Consider the following 19,599-nt stretch of genomic DNA (forward strand, 5'->3'; position numbering starts at 1 on the left):
CCCTCAAGGGATGATCATGACATGGAAAAGCATTTCATGGGGGTGGAACCTTACTGAAATGTTAATCAAGTGTTAAGGGTAATCGTAAGCGAGCATTCTTTACGAAATATATATTCGTAAATGATTTAATTTCTTATCGCGATATGCATAAAAAAAATTTTAAATTAAAAAATTACAAATCGTTCTAAAAAAATTATTTTCAGTTGCAAGGGTCCATTACAAGCATTTTTGGTGAATAGGCATACCCCTGAAATCCTATCCACTTTCCAGAAAAAAATCAGAAAGTACTAAAATTTTTCGGTGAAATTAAAAATACACAAATCATTCTGGAAAAATTATTTTTAGTTGCAGGGGTCAATTACAATCATTTTTGGTGAATAGACATAGCCCCGAAATCCTATCCACTTTCCAGAAAAAAAATCAAGAAGATTGTCTTTATCGGCGAAATTAAAAAATTTCAAATCGTTCTAAAAAAATTATTTTTAGTTGCAGGGGTCAGTTACAATCATTTTTGGTGAATAGGCATACCCCCGAAATCCTATCCACTTTCCAGAAAAAAAATCAAGAAGATTGTCTTTATCGGCGAAATTCAAAAATTTCAGATCGTTCTAAAAAAATTATTTCTAGTTGCAAGGGTCAATTACAAGCATTTTTGGTGAATAGACATACCCCTGAAATCCTATCCACTTTCCAGAAAAAAATCAAGAATATTGTCTTTATCGGCGAAATTAAAAAATTTCAAATCGTTCTAAAAAAATTATTTCTAGTTGCAAGGGTCAATTACAAGCATTTTTGGTGAATAGACATACCCCTGAAATCCTATCCACTTTCCAGAAAAAAATCAAGAATATTGTCTTTATCGGCGAAATTAAAAAATTTCAAATCGTTCTGAAAAAATTATTTTTAGTTGCAAGGGTCAATTACAAGCATTTTTTGTGAATAGACATACCCCCGAAATTCTACGCAGTTTCGAGAAAAAAATTCATTACCGAAAATCTCATGTCTGACCATACCGTTTAGATGTTTCACTGAAATTTCATGCGAATCTTTGAAACGTCATAACTTCTGAACGGATTGGAGGATTTTAATGTTCGAAACGGAAAACTGCGCGTATTTTGATGGGGAATATGTAGAAATTCCAAAAATATTGGAAAAGTTGTTCCTTGACCCCGTAAAGTGAGAAAAACCCCATAATAGTGGTCCAATTTTCGAACAGCCATAACTCCTACAATAGTAAATATATTTCAATGAAATTTTTTTCTGAAGTAAAGCCCATGGGTACCTACAAAAAAGTATTAGACAACTTTTCTGTAGGTCGTCAAACAAAATTATTAAAAAAAAAGAGAAATCGACAGGGGGTAGGTGCCTAGAGAAAAAAAATTTTTTCAAATCGTTCTGGAAAAATTATTTTTGGTTGCGGGGGTTAATTACAATCATTTTTGGTGAATACACATAACCCCGAAATCCTACGTTTTTTACCGGAAATATTTCCATAACGTTTCAACGATGCCTCAATTGACAAATTAATATCCTTGATTTTCGTCTTATTTTGGCCACTAGAATCTCCCATTAAAATTTTCCCCAGTGGTGGCCGAACACCCTGTATATGTTATTTAATATATTAAAATTAAAAGTACCTTGGATAATTATATTTCAATAATTCCGCGAGTGTACCATGCCCCATGTGCATTAAGTAATTCAAGAGATAGAGTGATAATACTATCATTATCGTATAATAATACGAATAATACTATAATTTAATATTATCGTAGTAATTGTATCTGGCCATGTATCTGGCACAGTAATATATTCTGCGCGCATTAATTATATCCTCGTACAAAATTTATTCCTTTACTTGGTGCTTTCATTCGACGGTATGAAACGCGGCAACCGTAATCCGGCTCCTTTACCCTCGTAAATGAAAAAAAACCGTTTGCAAATGGTCCATCGCGTGTGTCGAAAAATCGGGGATCGAAACAGTTATGAAATTCTTTTTAATACGTCCCGTTTAAAGTGCTTCGATTGCACTGTTTTTCAAATTCTCGGGCAAAAACAAACAAACGGAAATTCCAGTTTGCGGAGAATTTATAGAAAATGGAAATAAAAATGCCCGCATAACAGGACCCAGATATTTTGTTCGTCGTTAACGAAAAACTGAATCCCGTTCAGTGAAACGTTACGAGCGCGAGTACAAGAATAATATTTGGAATAAAGAGGGAAAACGTTTAATCCGAAACGAACAATCGATTCGAATATAAATATGTTTTACACGTTCTGATCTTCGACAAATATTTTTATTTGATATTTCTCTTCGTTCATAATTTACGAGGATTTAAAGTATGAAAAATAAAAATATTTATCGTTTTGATAAATTTTCAAGTCCGCGTCCTTCCGCGTTAAAAATTTTCTTTCTCACCCCCCTTGGATCGTGAAAGCCCCCCAGGGGTTGCAGTCCCCGCTTTGATAAACAGCGGGTTAAAGACTTTATTATAGATAGGGTATTAAAACGCACTCGTTCGGAGGGGTTGAATTTTCTATGCCTGCTTCGATGCACTCGCAACCCTTGAAATTTTTCGCAAACTGTTCCGACCGTCGTTTGAAAAATATCTTGTCGCGCGTATGGAATCGGCCAATTAATAGACTCGTTAAAAGAAACGCTCGTCGAATCAATTAACCGGCTCCCGTCAATTTTAACTCGCCCTTGTTTTCCTCGGCGGTGAACGTGCTCGAGGAAGTTTCCCGGGTCTGGAATCGGCGCGCCGGTTTCGTACCCGTAGATAATAAAAACGATGGGCGAATAAAGTTTTTATCGGCTTGTTAATTTTCGTGGCGGCTACCGAGCGCGGCGGGCTCGCCGCACGCGATTCGCTTTTGAAACTATTCCGCGTTATCATTGTTCCTTTCGCGCCTGCGGGGGCCGATGTTATTTATGCGCGGGGAAAAAGTTGACACAGGGACCGTACCAACGCCGCCGGCTGAATAGACTGTGACTAGCGAAAAGTATCCCGGGCGCTTTGGAAACGTTTAATACGCGAAACAATCAAGTTGAGTTATGGTTTTCGAATTTTTACGCGCTGAAAACATTCCTTTCGTGTTCCGTGAAAGAGCGCCGCAACCAGGGGCAAAATTGTTTGTCATTTTAACGTTACGCCGCGAGTGAAAAATGCAATCCTTTTTTAAACGAAGCTCTGTCGTTTTAATTATACTGTCCCGTAACGTTTGAGAGCTCAAAAATGTTTGATGAGAAGAACCGTGTTCGTTGCTCGTCCTAAACGGCATTAACCCTTTGGACTCGTTACGATTCTTGATGTCAAGTTTCACAATCATGGGGCTGTTCACTGTTCATCGAAGTGTTCGTGAAGCAAATCTATTCTTTCTCGTGACCATTCCTCGTACGAACTTTAAACAAAAGTATACGTCAAGGGGTTGAGCGAGGTCTTATGGTATTACTTGTTCACCGAAATTCGGTGTATCAGTTCGTTTTTGTTATGGTTTAAACGTTTGATTCCAGAGCGTTAGAATACGCTCGCGGAGCCACTTGTATCTCCTTCCAACCCTGGCGGGAGGGAGTGGCGAAAAGGGTGGCCGTGCAAAATCCGAACGGGCGAATTGAACGTGCAGGTGTCCGTAAATAAACTTGCATCGAGTTTGTGCAGCAAACCGGCGAACGTAAAGGGTAGTTACGCTCTCGCTGGGTTACCCGCTTACAAAGGTTCTTTTGCGACCCAGGGATTTTTATTTTGCCGAACTCTGCTTTCCCGGCGGGTGGTTTGGAAGGTGGGAGGGGGGAGGGGGGATTTGAGTTGGGTTTCCGCGCCTTCGGGGGTTATATCGTTTACATAATTATACTAGCTACGGCCGCTAAGCCGTGGAGAAACGCTCGTTCCAGGGCCACGTATAGCATACGCAATAATGGAAGGAGAAAAGGTTATTTTAAGTCGCCGACTTACACGCGGCCATTAAAGGTTATAGGTTTCTATTCAATATTAAAGTGGCTCGACCGCTTGGTAGACAGTGGCATTAGGGGCTGCGGGGGACGGGGGTTGGAGTTAACAGACCGCGGTTGAAACATAAGCACCGTCGGAGGAAAACGTCTTTATCTCCGTGGAAAAAAAGGGTATAGAAAGCAGCGGCTATAGGAGGTTGAGTGGTCGTCGTAACTTGAAACTTCACGAAGTTAGGGTCGTATAGTGCCCTGGGGTGGCCTGCTGGCATTGGACCAATGACATGTTGTTCGATGCAGTTTGTGCAAAGTGATGTCGTGCGTACATGGACTGTTTCCAATAATCACGACCGTCATTGATTTCTGTCCCGCTTCGGGTATACGCAACCAATTTTACGAATAATCTTACAACCAACTTGTAAAAGAACGTCCGTGAACTTGCAACGAACTGTGCAAGAATAGAGAGCACCCTGTTTGAAACTCGAATCGCCCAAGAATAGAAAACAGGACGTATGCTGAAGTATTGTTAATTTGTTGCAGGGCAGTTCCAGTGGAGGAGGAGTTCATATGGAATGGCATCACGTGGACCCTCGGCGACGACGCTGCCAATCGCGATAGCGATGGCCGTCGCGATGTCAGTCGTTGCAAATGGTCTCTGTCCGACGCAATGTCGCTGCGACGACGAGAGCTTGCGCGCGTCCTGCGCTTACGCGGGCCTCGAAGTCGTTCCAATTCAATTGAACCCGGAGATCAAGCATCTGGACCTGTCCAACAACCGTGTCGGGAACATTCATCTCTCGTTCGGTTTCTACGGTAACCTGGAGACCCTCGATCTCACCTCGAATGCCATCCACACGCTGGGCTCGGACAATTTTATCTTCCAAAGGAACCTGGTAGGTCTGAACGTGAGCAGCAACGCGATCAGAGCGTTGGCGAAGAACGCGTTGCAAGGCATGGACGCTCTGAAGGAGCTGAACCTGGCCAGCAACAACATCTCCGACATGGACGAGCAAGCGTTCAAGAGCACCAGCGAGCTGGAGGTGTTGAATCTCAGCGACAACTCTATCACCAGTCTGCCTGACGGGCTGCTGAGGAACCTGCACAAGATTCGCACTCTCGTTCTAAACAGAAACTCGCTGCTCGAAATCCCGACGGACAATTTGGCGTTGGCGCCCAGTTTAGAGAACGTGGATCTGTCCGACAATCTTATCCAGGAACTGGACAGGGACTCGTTGCCCTCGTTGCCGTCGTTAGTCTCGCTGGATCTGGCGAACAACGTTATTAGAAACATCGCTGACGACGCGTTCGACCGTCTGCCGGGTCTTCTGCGGCTGGATATCTCCAGGAATAACCTAACGTCCGTGCCCACGTCCGCGTTGGCTAGATTGAACGTTCTGTCGCACCTGGTGCTCAGCCGGAACCCGTTGGGCAGCCTGGAAGCGGTGGGATTCCGAAATCTCTTCGAGCTTAGGAGCCTCGAGCTGAACGACTGCACGCTCGTCAGCGTCCACGCGAGGGCATTCGCCGACAACGTGAACCTCGAGCGTATCTCGTTGGACGGGAATCGGGGCTTGAAGGAACTGCCCGCCAGGGTTCTCTACAGCGCGAGATATCTGAAATGGGTGTCCCTGCGTCGATGCAGCCTCACCACCCTGCAACCCACGCAGTTTCCCGTCGACGGACTGTCGTCCCTTCGCGTCGGCGGGAATCCCCTCGTTTGCAATTGCTCCGTGCATTGGCTGTGGAACGTTATCAGGACGGAAGAACGACGGAACGAGTCCAGGCTCGAACTGGATACCCGCGATATTATCTGTAACGACGAGGAGTTCGCCGGTAAAGCCTTAATCGCTCTGTCGGAGGGCTCGCTGCGGTGTCGTCTCAGTCCTCTCTATCTCTCGTTGTCGGCCGCCGGCTGTTTGGCCGCCACGGCGACCATTCTCGCGCTGATAGCGCATCTGACGCGTACGAAAAGGAAGAAACGACTGGCGTACGCCGCCCCCAATCGGCCGGAGTTCCTCGTCTACGTGGGTCGGAACAACGACGAGCTGGACAAGAACGCCGAGTCGTACAGCAGACGGCTGCTGGCCAGGAACGAGGACACCCCGTACGACACGCCGCGCGGCAAGATCGGCCAACCGAGCCCCCCTCGGTCGCAGGACACGAACATCTACGAGACGCCCAGGTACAACCGTCCGGCCAGACCGGAAACGGAGCCGTACAACGGTCAAACGGAAGAGGGTGTGTACGCGGTGGCCGACGTGACCGATCTCCGCGACGAACCGCCGGAAGTGCTGTCGCTTTATCGCATGCAGACTCCCGCCGCGCCCAGATCGAACGGCCACCGGCTGGACTACGGTTACGACTACGACTACGACTACGATTACGACTACGAACCGCCGCTTCCCGAGAAGCCTCACGTCGTGTTCGTTTGAACGCCCGGGGACCTGTTACGCTACGTCGCCCCGCGCGAACCGGGGAAACTCGAGTCTCCGGAGGCCGCCACGGCCATTCTGTACACCGCCGAAACTTTCCCGAGTCGCCCCACGCTTACATTCGGGAACGCTTCCCCGTGTCCCCGGGAAGAAGCGAGCGCGGTTAGTGCCGGTGTTTCGTTTAGGGGATTGCCGAAGTAAATTGAGCTACGCGAGTGGCGGACAATCGTCGTCGCGATCACGGAGACAGGAGACTTTAATAAGACCTGATCCCTTCTGACTGATTGCCAGAGATCAACCGCGATACGGTAAATCCATTCTTCGCCCCCCGGAGTATCGATTCTGTCGTCCGTGGGGAGGCCTGCGAACCGTGACGCGTTCCTTCGGACGACGTTCGAACAGTGGCCATTTTTTGGTACTCGACAAATTTTATACGTATTCAGGGTGTTTCTTTGTTAACGGCACCTTGCAAGCTCAATAAATGAGTCTACCTCTGCGTTTGTAATTTCTTTTCGCGCAAACACTTACAATCGCCCCGACGTTCTTCGCTGGGAAATTCAAAATGGCGTGTGCTCTGACTTCTCGACCTCACCCCCCCGCCAGGAAAAATGGCCCCTCGTTGAGCGTCGTCGTTCATCGAAGGGACAAAGTCGTCGATCGTGGTCGAATACACGGTACGCGACGAGCTACCGGGTGTACGAGTCGAAAATGAAATGTCTTCCGAGATAGTTGCGCCGCCCGTAGAAGCAGAATGCATTTTCACTGGGCGAACGCAATCTGACTTGGAATGTAAATTGCTACGGGGGCGCAGAGGCGTGCCTCGTTGTAGTCGGGCACGGTCGGGAAACGTATTTATTTTCACGGATTGCGTCGGATTCCGTTGGTTCAGTGCAAATGCTGCGCGCCGTGTTTCTCGAGGCGGGCGTTCATTTCGCATTTAAACGTAGTGACAAATCAAATCAAAGCGGCGTCTCGTTAGTCCGTTTAAACCCTTCTAAGCTAGGCGTCCCCGAGATTATTCTCTCTCTCTCTTTTTCTCTTCTCTGTCTTCTCCGACCTTCCCTTGCTCGGTCTTTTCCTCGCATCTGTCTCTATCGTTCACTTTTTCCTTTCTCTGGTTCAGCGAAGCCCCGCCGTCAGGCCGTTGGGAGTCCGCGACGAGGCCTTCGCGAGAAACGGAGCGGCTACCTCAAGCAAAAGGATTGACGAGAAGCGAGTTTAAAAGGAATAGAAGAAGAAGAAGCAATCGCGTTAACGCGTTCCTCTGCGCCTAGGCGTACGTTCAAGGGAGCAAAAAAGACACGCGTTATAGAGTTCGTAAACTGGACGACGGTCCCTTTACTCCTTTTTCAACGGCGATCGGCCGTAGGAGGACCGTTTTACAGTCGTCTTGTAAATTGAAGCAATAATAGACGCGACCTTTACCAGTAGACACATTACAACACCGCGTATATTTAGAGACGAAATTACACGTTTATACAGACCTAAGCGTATATATATATATATATATAAATAATATATATATATTTATTTATTAATTTATGATGTTAAGTTTGGAAAGATGTTACGTTTTGAATACGAATGAAAAGGAAAAAAAAAAATATACACGACGATAATGCGTACGTACGCGTACCTCGTGAAAATTGTCGCGATCTCGAATACGCGCGCGGAAACACCGTGCGCGGGTGTAACGCGTCGCGGGGAAAACGACCGAGGACCGTTGTACGCGGAGCGGGATGCTCCGAAATCCGTCTGTGCGTGTTTCGCCGTCGAGCGCGCCCTCAAAACGCATACGCATCCCCCTGGAAATTTTACGCGGCACCAGAACCCACGCTGATTATAATCGCCCACTGTGACACAGTTCCTCGAGGGGAAGTCCCAACGTGAAATATTCATTTCTCCGCTGTACACCTTTAGCCCGGGCGGTCCAGAAACGTTTGGATCCCCGCATAATTAGTTTAGGGAACGACCATTCCATCTGGCACTCGTCGACACGATCAACCCATTAACCCATTCAGCCATTTCGGCTAATGCATCGACCCCGATTTTTATTAACGTTTCCCATCTTAACCGAAGAGATCGTATACAATTTGAATAGAGTCAAAGTCGGGGTGGAAATTGTTTCTAAATATATTACACTGTATATTTTGAGAAGAAACAGAAAAATAAAGTTTACAGTAAATATTTAGCACGAGACCAGTGGGGTGAGAGCAAACATGGTGAACTATCGACGTTGCTCGGACAAAAATTTTGTTTGCCCTCTTTTGAAACCTTTTCGAACGCGTCTTGTGAATTTTTCAGCGTCGAACCCGAATCTGTTGATAAAAATTTCGCGAAATTCCCGTTTCAAAGTATGGATTCGACGCGCGAAAATCCATAATGAACACACCTGTTTTTGTTAGAGATGGGATTTCTATGTCGAGTAATCAGTGTGCCCAATTCCGCGCCCCTCGTGCAATTTCCTCGCGAGCCCCCCTCGCGCACCCCGACCGGTGGCGTTGAATTTTAACAGTTCCCCTGATACCCCGTCGCTTAATTTACGTTACCGTTCTGCCGCGCGGGTGGCGGCATAAAAAATTTACGCGGCTAAACGAGGACGAGGGGAGGATAGGGGGATGAAATATTCGTGCCACCTGTAAGAACGTGATTCTAACGAAATCGGGTGGGACGTTCGGCGTTCGCGTATCTCTTCCGTAACGTTGCCCCTCATCGAGTCACGCCGGGTCCAGACACCTCTGAAAAATTCATTTGACATTCCGGCCGATTCGGGGACGAATCGAGGGTGAAAACGTCTCAGTAACGCGACGGCACCACTGACCTAGTGGATACGGTCACGACTTCTGTGGATCTTCTTGTGCCGTCCATCACTCGGAAGTTGCGAAGTTCCCGATACGGAGTTTGCGACCAATCGCGACGAATCAGCTGGAAACTTATTCGCAGCGACGGGATCCTCCTGGCAATCTGGTTACGCCGAGGATTTTCCATTTCCCATTTCATGTTCCGTCGGGTAAGCTTTCGTCCTCCCCTGCGATTGACGCCGATAAAACCACTAGCCATCGCGACGTCTCGGTTACGGAGAACTTTATTCCGCGCTGCACTTACGGGGATAACGTCACAGGTGTCCCCGCCATTTTGCAAAGAAACGTCTGACGCTCGAGGGGCGATCCCTGATTAAGTTACGAAGTATCTTTCGATCCGTTCGACGTTCGAAAAAGTTACGAAATCTTAAGCCAAAGTAAATAAGAACGTTCAAATCGTGGGAAAAGTTTCGAATATATACTTTTGCATATTTTTACAACATCTTATTGTGTAAAGAGAACTTGAACGATGGTGAGAAATGAGAATGAGTCGAGGAAGGAATAATAGAGTATTTTTTTCCTTTTTTAAGTTTTGTGCCCCGGTTTATCTCGTATAACAAGATTCAAGAGACTTACGAAAACACGTTATGTAATTCGCAACTGCTTTCTCTTTCGACAAATATTGCGGCAAAAGTAACAGCTCGGGGTGTATTGTCGCAATAAAATGACGAGGAACCGTCGACGTGTCGGCAATCCAAATAAGGGTCGACGGATAAAAAGTACAGGGAAAGTAACCTAGCCGCGGGAGGCGAAACGTATGTAAATATAAAATATTTCGGAATATACCAATCATAACAAATATCATATTTCAGCGGTGAAAATTTTTCACAGCTTATTTGAAATCGTTGCCTTGTACGGGACAAGAGATATTCGACTGATAAATAATCGAACGAACTTGGTTTATTATAAGAATTACTGGAATACAAAAACAACTGTCTGAGCAACGAGGTCGTATCAGGTCATATGTTTATAAATATGAACTTAACATTTTATTTTAGCGTGTTGAATTCAACCAACACGTTTAAGAACATCGTTCTATTTCAGATTTGAAAAGCCAGTAATATTTTACTTACTAATTTTACGTATGTATTCGTATAGGTACAGTGGAAATGGAAGGGTGATAATCACCCGCTAGAAATTAGGGAAAGAGTCTAATTGTAAAAGGAAAGTGACGTCTGGGATCTTCCTCTCGTTAGACGTCGAGCACACGGAAATTTTCATTAGCTGTATCGGGAACGAACGGCACGATTTCGCTCGCGCGATGATGTTGATACTCGGGGATCGATCGGTCCAGATTAGATGAGCGCGTTTGAAGGCGAACGGAGCGCAGGACAAAGAGCAAAGGGAATGAGGTTAAAGCCAGAACGGTAGAGACGCTCGTAGCAGCGGAAGAAATAGATTAAGGACCAATTAAAATAAAAGCGAGGCGGACTGGTTGGAAAAAGCGAGAAGGCTCCTGGACCACCCTCTGACAGCCGAAAATATTAGAGTCGGGAGCGTTTCGTTCGACCTACCTTCCCGCTCGGTTAGCCAAGATTCTTCGGTGGCACTTCGCCCGACTCGTTAGTCATGGTAGTTAGTCATGCTAGATGGATCCTGGCTGAAGAACGAAGACGGTTGGAAAAAAAAAAAAAAGAGGGCGGTCGCGCGAAGTGGCGAAGGGCTCGATCGCGCGAAGGGGTTCGAAGCAGAGCTCGAGACAGACAGGGACAAAAATTCTTAGACCTTTCTTCGTCGCAGTGTTTTATCAGAAGCTACAGAATCGTAATAAAAAAAAAGAAATTACAGATCCATAATTTAGACTAAGAAACGAGGCACTCGAGTCATTAGAAACGAGACGTTTCTCCACATTGAATCACCGGCTTCGATGATTTTCTTCCATAGTTAAGGGGTTAGAGTCGACGCAAATTACAATGTATAGCAGGCCCGAAGAGGTGAAATTACTCGAATGGTGGCAACCCCGGTTCGAAGTAGGGCAGGGACTGTTTAAATAATTTACTATTTGGATATTCGACAAGTATTCGTACGCCACGGATAAAATTCGAAGATTTACTACCTAGACACAGTACCTCCGTGACTCGAATGCTCTACCATGTCCTTATAGATTATCCCCTTTATGGAAACATTCTTCTACAAAGATTAAAACTGATTCTGACTGCCACGGTGTTCGTTCGTGTCTAATGATAGCATCGAGGCATAACCGTGTGGGGCTAATCACAGAAACGAGACGTGAAATAATTCATAAAAAAAGCGATGTATCATTAGCAAGAATGGGCATGAGAGAACTTCTCCAAGAATAATTAAAGTATTCGTATCGTTTGTTGATGAAATATGGCCGTTTCCTTCGAACCGTAGTCGTTCCACACAATAAAATTCCGCCATCGAAGCGTTCAGATATTCGAGAAGCATCAGCCCCAGTTCGAAGCAGCTTCTCCGTCGCCCGTTTCCTCTTCCTTTCCACGCGGCGGCATCCCTTTTCCGGCTACGTTTCAAGGGGGGGATTTCGATGCGTTTGAGGCGTGCCCCGTCGACGGTTATTTTTGTATGTACATAAAAAAAAACAAAAGCTACGCAACGTCGAATGCGCGTCACGTTTCTCGCGCGCGCGTAAACGTCCGTCTGAGTGTCCTGTTGTTTAAGTGTTCGTTTTTCCCGTCTCTCTGTCTACGATAGTAATCTCCGCCGGTTTCATAACAACGATGCAAGAATACCAGTAACGATTTCAGGTACCTTTTCGGGAACGGGTGGAAGTGGGAGGGGGATGTAATTTCGCTTGTAAATCGTAGACGACACTTGCAGCGACGCATCCGCTGTATACCGTCGTTGACGCTAGCGAACGACGACGTTGCTCGATCGTTCGAGTGCCACTCGTGAATCAAAGAAGAACCAATTGTACATGTTTCGTTGATCTCTGCGTAAATGTATTGCACTGTATCTATGTCAATTTTTCCTGTAAATAGTTTCGTGTGTTTATAGCCGTTCTGTACAGTCGCTTCACCCCTTTCTCTTGCATCTGTCTCTCACCGGAAGTGGATGAACGTTAGGGACGCCGACCTCGGTGTCGGTGACTTTTTCTATTTCGCTGATTCGCAGAATTCCATAGAATCGCTGAAACGATGGAATTGGCAGTTTCTGAAAGGCTCGCGATAAAATGTTTCTTTCTCGTTTCTTTTTTTTTGTTCATTTTTGGACTCGATAGCATTCTCTTTCGTTGTTCGTAGACTGACCGTAGCGGAAGTACTTTAAGTTTTTCCAACGTACTTTGAGCCGGTCGGGCTCGATCGAACGCGTAATGTTTGCGACGTTTGATATTAACGTAGATGTAAATTCGTATTTTCCATAAAATGTATCGATCTCGTGTTTAGATTCATTCGACTTCAAACGACGACCATAGGAGTTCAGTAAAACTTTTGCTAACCGTTAAAACTCCGTAAAACAACTCTCGTCTTGTACGTTGTTTAAAAGCTCCGCTCGAAAATTTTTTGCGAACTTTGGAGAGGAGCCACGAATTTATACTTCACAATTTATATATATATAAAATATATATAAAAATATTATATATATATATAAAAAAAAAATATATATATATATATATAAACACATACTCACGGGTACATATGTATGTACGATTTACTGACATACGCGAAATATTTTACGTAACCATATAGAAATTTCATACATTGCTAATAAAAATGTTTAAGATATCTAATAAAGTTATATTGTATATTCAGTATATTCGGTAGACTGTGTTAAATCCCTTTTGTGTTGTGCTGTGTCGTTTTGTTGTATACGTGATACTCTATGTTTAGCCGACTGTTCTAATCCCTCCGTTTTATGTGTCTGACCTTTTTGTGTGCTTGTTTTGGAACGTTAATTTTCGTGTTTTATTTCGTACGTATCGACAAGGAAATATTCCTTTATGACTTTAAAGCAGACCAAACGAACGGCGGGTGTACGACGATTTTGGGAATTTATTTTCTTAAAAATATAGAACCGTGGTACGAAAGGACACCGAGTTGCACTCCGTTGAATAAACAGGGGTGGTCGCAAGGTTTTTATGCGCGGGTACAAATAGATTTACTTTAGGGATAAAATTCTGTTTAAAAATACCACACCGCCCGCTGACTATAAATTCAGCCACCCCCTATTCCATTGGGCATGCACAGGAAGTTCCTGAAGTGTAAGTTTAGTTTTTTCTCGATTTAAGTGGCATACCGGATGGTCTTTAGTAAGACGTCAACGAAAACATCCGAGGTACAACCTAACCCTAAAATATTTCTTGGCTTCCAAATTCGTGACGACGAAAGTAAGTAACATGAATAGAAAAAAAAAATAATTACTATATTTACTTCACAAATACTTTTATTCGTGCGATATGTATCAAGAATGGACATTTTACATGGAATGAATTGTTACTCGGTATCATTACTGACGATACTCTTGTTTAAATACAGAGAAGGAAAATTTTTAGGTCGTTACACTGTAGTAACTTCGAATAATTCGTAATTGATCTTTATAATAGTATTGTACATATTTGACACGTTATTACTTTAGATACTGTTGAATTGGACATTGCTTTCACCTATGTCGGAATTGAACGGAGTATTAGTTTAACAATGTGGTACCAAGGTTTACAACAGTATGTTTAAAATATTACAATACTAAGTTTCTTTATCAGATAGCTATATTACAGCAAAATATCACAGATAAAGTTCAAAGTCCACTCTCGCGGCATTATAAAACTGATTATTTTGTCCTGTTCTTCGCACCCACGCTCCATTCTTAAAATAACCTTCCTTTGCCCACGCTTGCATTTGCTGACTTGTGTGTGGACCGTGAATATCCGCGTTTTCGTCTTGTGACCATTTTAATTCCCAAGTCACTTCATCCTCTTTATCATCATCATCATCATCATCGTCGTCGTCATCATCTTTCGCAGAATTTGTTGTTTTTTTAACGCCGCCTAAAAAAACAATATGAATATTCAGTATATTATATACGTATAATATGATTAATTACAAATAGCATATAATTATATGAAAAAAATAATTACTTTCGCTTTCGTCTAACTTTGCTTTCTCTTTTTCATCAAAGTCATCTGCATACATATCTAACTCTGCTTCCTGTTTCGAGGGATGGGCATGCTTTTCACCTTTCTCAACCTGTAAAAATGTATATTACAATAAACTTGTTAAAACATTTTCATACTTATTATTGTATCAATAACAAAACAAATTACTTTTTTTTTAATTTGATCGTAACTTTCTTGATATATATCCATATTTCCAGTACGGGTTAACAATTCATTTGCCAATTCTGTTAATTTCATGATAGTAACAGAACTTTCTTCGTCGTCTACTTCTTTTTTCTCTTTCTTCCTCTTCCATCTTTCTAATGTAGTTAATCTTTTCTTACCTTTGCCTATAGATAAATGGTACAATGAACATAATCTTCTTAAATCAAATTTAATCTATGCGAATACCTACCAAGCCTGCACAAAGCCTTGGAAACAGTTTCTCCAGGTCGTAAGTATTCCAATATTTGTTTATAGAGTTGAGTTGGATCAAACATAATATCTGGACCATCATCATCGTCACTATCGCTATCGCTATCTGCCAATCCGTGTTTCTCACTGCTTTCAGTTTCCTTCTTTACACTTGCTGTAGAACTCGGTTTGATCTATCAAGATTATGCCTTAGTAATGTTTTGCATCACTGAGTAAACAAGGCGGGTTTACAGATAATTATATTTGTCTGCTGTATGAAAACATATTCTGATATTTCAGTATGCAAGAATCCACAAACAAGAAACAGTTATAAAAATAAAGACACTTCTAATTTTTACATTGATCTGTATTAAAGGCTCACTTTCTACCATGACAAATATTAATTTAAATCATACACTTTTAATACCATTGTTAAATTTTAATTGTGTTTGGTTTACAAACCTGCATCCAATCAATGTTGTCTAACCAATTATCTCTAATTTCTTTCTCTTTGTTCCAAAGATAATGGCCGTCCTTATCAAAATGTCCTTCTTCTAATTCTTCTTTCATATTGAATGCTGTGAAACCCACATTTGTTTCCACAGCAGTTGGTCCATCCTCAACACCTAAACAGACCATGCAAATTTCTAGCATTTCTATTGAACATTACTTTGTGTACGCTTATACATACCCTCAAAATCATCCTCGTTCATTACATTATAATTATCCTCATTAGTTTCATCGTCTTCTTCGTCCGAATCTAATGAATTTTTCACTGGTTGCTTATTATTAGTAGTGCCAGCTTCCATCTCGTCAAATTTCCGTTTCAACATTGTCGTACTTTATGAATACTACTTGAACAATAACCGATATTCTTACTTCACCGTGATTACTTTATTGTTAATACTTTTGTGCCGTATTCTCAAATGTAATCGAAACTGTAAAGTATTTCATTCGACTAAACTAATAATAGAAATTCTTATCGAACAATGCTCCGTTTATATTAAGGAAAATATGATTAAACATTACACGCTGATAAGTTTCAATTATTTTCACAGTATGTAACAAATAAGCATTCTAGGGATACGTATTTAAAACGAAATAATAACTTGTACATTTCACTACACGCAAGCTAGGTTAGATTGCAGGCAGAATAAGAAATATTGGTTTCCATAAGCGTCACCTGGTAGAATAAAGTACAGCGTGGCCAGATTTGGCATAATTGAGTGCATCGACGGCGACACTACTAACGACGAACTTCCTTAGCAGCTAACCTAACGGAGTCGTGGGGAAAGCAGAGATATCCTACCGCACGAATCATATTACGTGAGCTCGGCAATTCGCGCAATTTCGGGAAATTGAAAAAGAAATTTCTCCAAAATATACACATGGAATTTCTGGGAAACGTCTCTAACCTCACATATATTTTCGGAAAAGAATTTTGTAGTTCATCTTTGATTTATTGTGTCATATTCTACAGACACGAATTCGTGCCGCGAAAGGGAAAAGTCATCAAATCCTATTTTTCCTTCCTCTTTGCTATGGGGGCGTCTACATATTTTGTTGAAGATTATTATTTATTAAATACACTTACGTACGTGTATGCCATTTAGATTATACGTAAGAACGTATGTACGTACATATCAAAATTAATTCTTAAAACGTAACTAAAGTATATTTAATAGCAAAAAGAAGAACGATTGCTAGAATAGATAATATAATTTACCCTATACATATAATTCTCGCAAGGGAGTAGGATAAGACGATTATAGAGAACGTTTTGTATAAAGAATACATATCATTTCTTTTATTTCAAATATAGTAGTGTTCTTGTTATAAATAACGATACATGATTGGCAAATAATGTTATAAATAATGTCTTGATTGGATTAACTATCTATTACATACAAAATTTAAATAATACCATCTAACGTTTCAATAACACAGTAACTGCACATGTACCATGTTAGAGAAGGAGAAACAAACTTAGCGACTTTCTCCTCACTCTACACGAGACCGTGTGACTGTAAATACGTAATGTTTAATTTGTTGGTATACAGTATAGTAAAGATGCCCTTGACATCAGCTGATTCTGTATACCTGTAGTGTGCACGTAACTTGCAACATGTATCGATTGTTATGGCAATGGAGTACAAAAGATTGATAAGGTTCGTAAATAAAAAATGTACAAACACAAACATATTTTAATACACGAAATATTTAAAAAAATAGCTTTTACATTTGATAATTGTTCCAACATAATCACGCATATTATTCATACAATTCGTTGCGAATAACCTCGTATAATAATATATTTCATAGAATATAACTGAATAAAATACGTGATAAGACATACAATAATATATCTACTTCTACTTTCTTTCATCGTTATTAAGAAAATAGTAAGTATAACTGTTAAATATAAAGCAGAGTGCATTTTTTTGTTGAGAGATTACATTAATAAACAAATAACATTGTTCAACTTACACTGTGTGTTATATTTAAAAGTATAAATTTATATCAGTAACTATAAATGTTTATTATTATTGACTGTTGCAAAATGTCTGTTGTCTAAGTGTATTATGTGAGATTGTGGATAAATTTTTGTTAATAATTTATTATAAAAATTTGTATAACATACATATAATAGAGTGTTGTTATAAAATATAATAACAAATGATATTGTTATTGTAAAGTAGAATGTCATATGACATTGCTTTATAATAGGTTATTAATATAAATCTTTCAAGCAGGCAAGTTATTTTGAGTATACCCTGAAGGTTGGTTGCCAACCTCAAAAATTCAGAATCTACTTCTTCTCTATAATATCTGAAAACTATTTTGATTAAATTCATTTAAAAATGGACTCAGATTCCACAGAAATGGTGAACGAAATCAAAAAGAAGGTAATATTGCACTGGAATTGTCGGGGTCTTGTGGAACTTCCTGAAGCAATAAGAATCTATGGAAGTCATATTCAAGAGATATATTTAAAATGGAATAAACTTAGTGCATTGCCTCCATGGATCGTAGAACTATTCAATGTAACTAATTTGTACATATATGGGAACTTAATCAAAGAATTACCTCTTGAACTTTGCCAAATGAGTCAGTTAACAGTTCTTGATTTGAGTGCTAATAAACTAGAACAAATACCATCTGAAATAGGAAAATTAGTCAACTTAAAATCTTTATCGCTAAATCAAAATTTTATAGACAGATTACCAGCTGGTAAGTCTTTAAATGTCATAAGCACAAAGTTATTTTTAATCTGATTTTCTATGTAATTTTTATAGAAATGAATCAGATGCAACACTTAGAAATTTTGTCCATTTCTGGAAATAAATTTGTGGCATTACCAGAATGGATTGGTTCTTTGCCTAAGCTAAAAGAATTAAATGCAGATAATAATTGTTTAAAAGAATTACCCAATAGGCTTACCTTATCGCCAGAAATATCAGTAATTTCTGTGTGTTCTAACAGGTTGTTATACATATTAAATAAATAGAAATGATTGCTAAATTATGATACATTAGTTTATTAGGAATAACACTCTTGTTAACACTATTAAAGACTTTCATTTTAAATAGAATAACTTTTATGTAGGCTAAGGTATTTACCACTAAATGGATTTGTGTCGTCCCCTTGCATTAGATTTGATGCAAATGTGTATTTGAATTATTTGTCTTATCCACTTCTTTATCAATTAACTACTCAAGCTCAAGATTTATTTACGAATAATCAAAGAAGTGTTTTGGGTTACGGGTAAGTGTATTTTTAATAAATGTTGTAATAAATACAAACAATTTAACTTGAAATAAATTTGAAATATATTTGAACATTCTATGATAAATTAGTACATAATATAGTTTTCAAAAATAATAATAAACTCGAATTTATTGCTACATTTATAAATATATACATGTATACAATCCTAGATGTCTTAAAATGAATTGTGAGAATACAGTATTACACACAAATATAAAGTTAAACATAAAAATAAATGCAGTGCATGGAAAAGATACTGATTTTATGATTGAATTACCACGACAGCTTTTTAAAGTTCACAATATACGTGAAAATACAGTTGTTTCTCTGTGGGAGTTAGCTTTGAGAAAAGCTTACACTAAAAGGTAACTACCACATTTCCTTTAACAAATACCTCATTTTCTCTGATACTTTGATGCAAAGAACCTTTAATACTTAATTTTAGGTATAAGCATACACTTAATATTTTTACATCACCTGTAAATATAGATGTTCAGTATGAACCGATTGCCTTAAATAATGATCAAAATCTTGATTTTTCAATGCATCCCATAAACCATACTTCATGTAACTTGCTAACTAATGGACCTGTTAGTATTTGTGTACACTCTGAATGTCAACAGCCAATCTTCACAGAAGCTTGGGTTATTGTTGGTATTAGCCATTATGCACAGCCTATAACAACAGTTGCATTATGTTGCTGTAAAAGGTAATATTTAGTATTGTCTCTATCTTTGTATATAATACCAAAGGGTTTTCTTAATTTTGCAGATGCGCATCCGAATTTACTAAACATTCCAAAATGACAGTCAATCACGACTGGTATTATATAAATTAATGGTATTTGCATTGTTTAAATAGGTAATTCTGTAAATATAACATACAAAAAATAAAAAGGTATTAATATTTTTAAATTAGATTTAAAATCTTTCATTTATAATGCTTCAAACATTTAGTAGCGGCACTCAGTGTACATCGTATGAAAACATTTACATATTATTTTATCTTACAATGATTAGTATGTTAAATTGCTATTATACAAAGAAATTATAAATATTTTTAGTCCCTAAATGTCCGCTTTCAAAATAGCATGACTTTTATTTTATTTACAAT

At 40.4% G+C, this 19,599-nt stretch overlaps 3 protein-coding genes across 9 annotated transcripts in view; 2 read left to right on the forward strand and 1 right to left on the reverse strand.

Annotated features, from left to right (window-relative positions):
- Window positions 1-11,929, forward strand: part of LOC122398116 (carboxypeptidase N subunit 2-like) — a 36,894-nt gene extending 24,965 nt beyond the window's left edge. The window contains exons 4-5 of one of the 2 annotated variants that reach the window (XM_043397723.1): window positions 4,484-6,125; window positions 7,499-11,929. In XM_043397723.1, coding sequence (XP_043253658.1) covers window positions 4,484-6,125; window positions 7,499-7,649 — 1,793 coding nt within the window. In that variant the 3' untranslated portion in view covers window positions 7,650-11,929. Of the gene's footprint in view, window positions 1-4,483 lie in introns of both variants that reach the window. The other variant, XM_043397722.1, reaches the window with a different exon arrangement.
- Window positions 11,930-13,619: 1,690 nt separating this feature from the next.
- Window positions 13,620-16,104, reverse strand: LOC122398119 (CD2 antigen cytoplasmic tail-binding protein 2 homolog). Of its 2 annotated transcripts, XM_043397735.1 has the most exons (7): window positions 15,902-16,104; window positions 15,410-15,569; window positions 15,181-15,344; window positions 14,720-14,912; window positions 14,473-14,654; window positions 14,287-14,395; window positions 13,620-14,196 (listed from the first exon to the last, which is right to left on the reverse strand). In XM_043397735.1, exons 2-7 carry the CDS (start codon window positions 15,549-15,551, stop codon window positions 13,934-13,936), a joined length of 1,053 nt encoding a protein of 350 aa, XP_043253670.1. In that variant the 5' UTR covers window positions 15,552-15,569; window positions 15,902-16,104; the 3' UTR covers window positions 13,620-13,933. The 2 variants fall into 2 exon arrangements, with proteins under 2 accessions (XP_043253670.1, XP_043253669.1); XM_043397734.1 differs by lacking the exon at window positions 15,902-16,104 and having other exon boundaries at window positions 13,621-14,196; window positions 15,410-15,891.
- A 647-nt stretch (window positions 16,105-16,751) lies between these two features.
- On the forward strand, window positions 16,752-19,398 carry LOC122398117 (leucine-rich repeat-containing protein 7). Of its 5 annotated transcripts, XM_043397728.1 has the most exons (8): window positions 16,752-16,886; window positions 17,041-17,120; window positions 17,590-17,949; window positions 18,015-18,201; window positions 18,325-18,483; window positions 18,657-18,851; window positions 18,932-19,195; window positions 19,258-19,398. In XM_043397728.1, the coding sequence occupies exons 3-8, from the start codon at window positions 17,601-17,603 to the stop codon at window positions 19,322-19,324; spliced, it is 1,221 nt and encodes a 406-aa protein (XP_043253663.1). In that variant the 5' UTR covers window positions 16,752-16,886; window positions 17,041-17,120; window positions 17,590-17,600; the 3' UTR covers window positions 19,325-19,398. The 5 variants fall into 5 exon arrangements, with proteins under 5 accessions (XP_043253663.1, XP_043253662.1, XP_043253661.1 ...); XM_043397727.1 differs by lacking the exon at window positions 17,041-17,120; XM_043397726.1 differs by lacking the exon at window positions 16,752-16,886 and having other exon boundaries at window positions 17,074-17,120; window positions 17,472-17,949.
- Window positions 19,399-19,599: the final 201 nt, after the last annotated feature.

The sequence above is a fragment of the Colletes gigas genome, unplaced genomic scaffold (assembly GCF_013123115.1).
Source record: "Colletes gigas isolate AHSC1104 unplaced genomic scaffold, ASM1312311v1 Colletes_gigas_Sc00011, whole genome shotgun sequence".
NCBI classification, from domain to species: Eukaryota; Metazoa; Arthropoda; class Insecta; order Hymenoptera; family Colletidae; genus Colletes; species Colletes gigas.

Coding starts and splice junctions, on each gene's coding strand:
- LOC122398119 (XM_043397735.1), bottom strand. CDS start 15,551: ATGTTGAAACGGAAATTTGACGAGATGGAAGCTGGCACTACTAATAAT. Junction 14,913..15,180: donor ACAACATTGATTGGATGCAG/GTTTGTAAACCA, acceptor TAATCTTGATAG/ATCAAACCGAGTTCTACAGC. Junction 14,197..14,286: donor AAAGTTAGACGAAAGCGAAA/GTAATTATTTTT, acceptor TTGTTTTTTTAG/GCGGCGTTAAAAAAACAACA.
- LOC122398117 (XM_043397726.1), top strand. CDS start 17,580: ATGGACTCAGATTCCACAGAAATGGTGAACGAAATCAAAAAGAAGGTA. Junction 18,484..18,656: donor AGAAGTGTTTTGGGTTACGG/GTAAGTGTATTT, acceptor ATACAATCCTAG/ATGTCTTAAAATGAATTGTG. Junction 18,852..18,931: donor AGAAAAGCTTACACTAAAAG/GTAACTACCACA, acceptor ACTTAATTTTAG/GTATAAGCATACACTTAATA.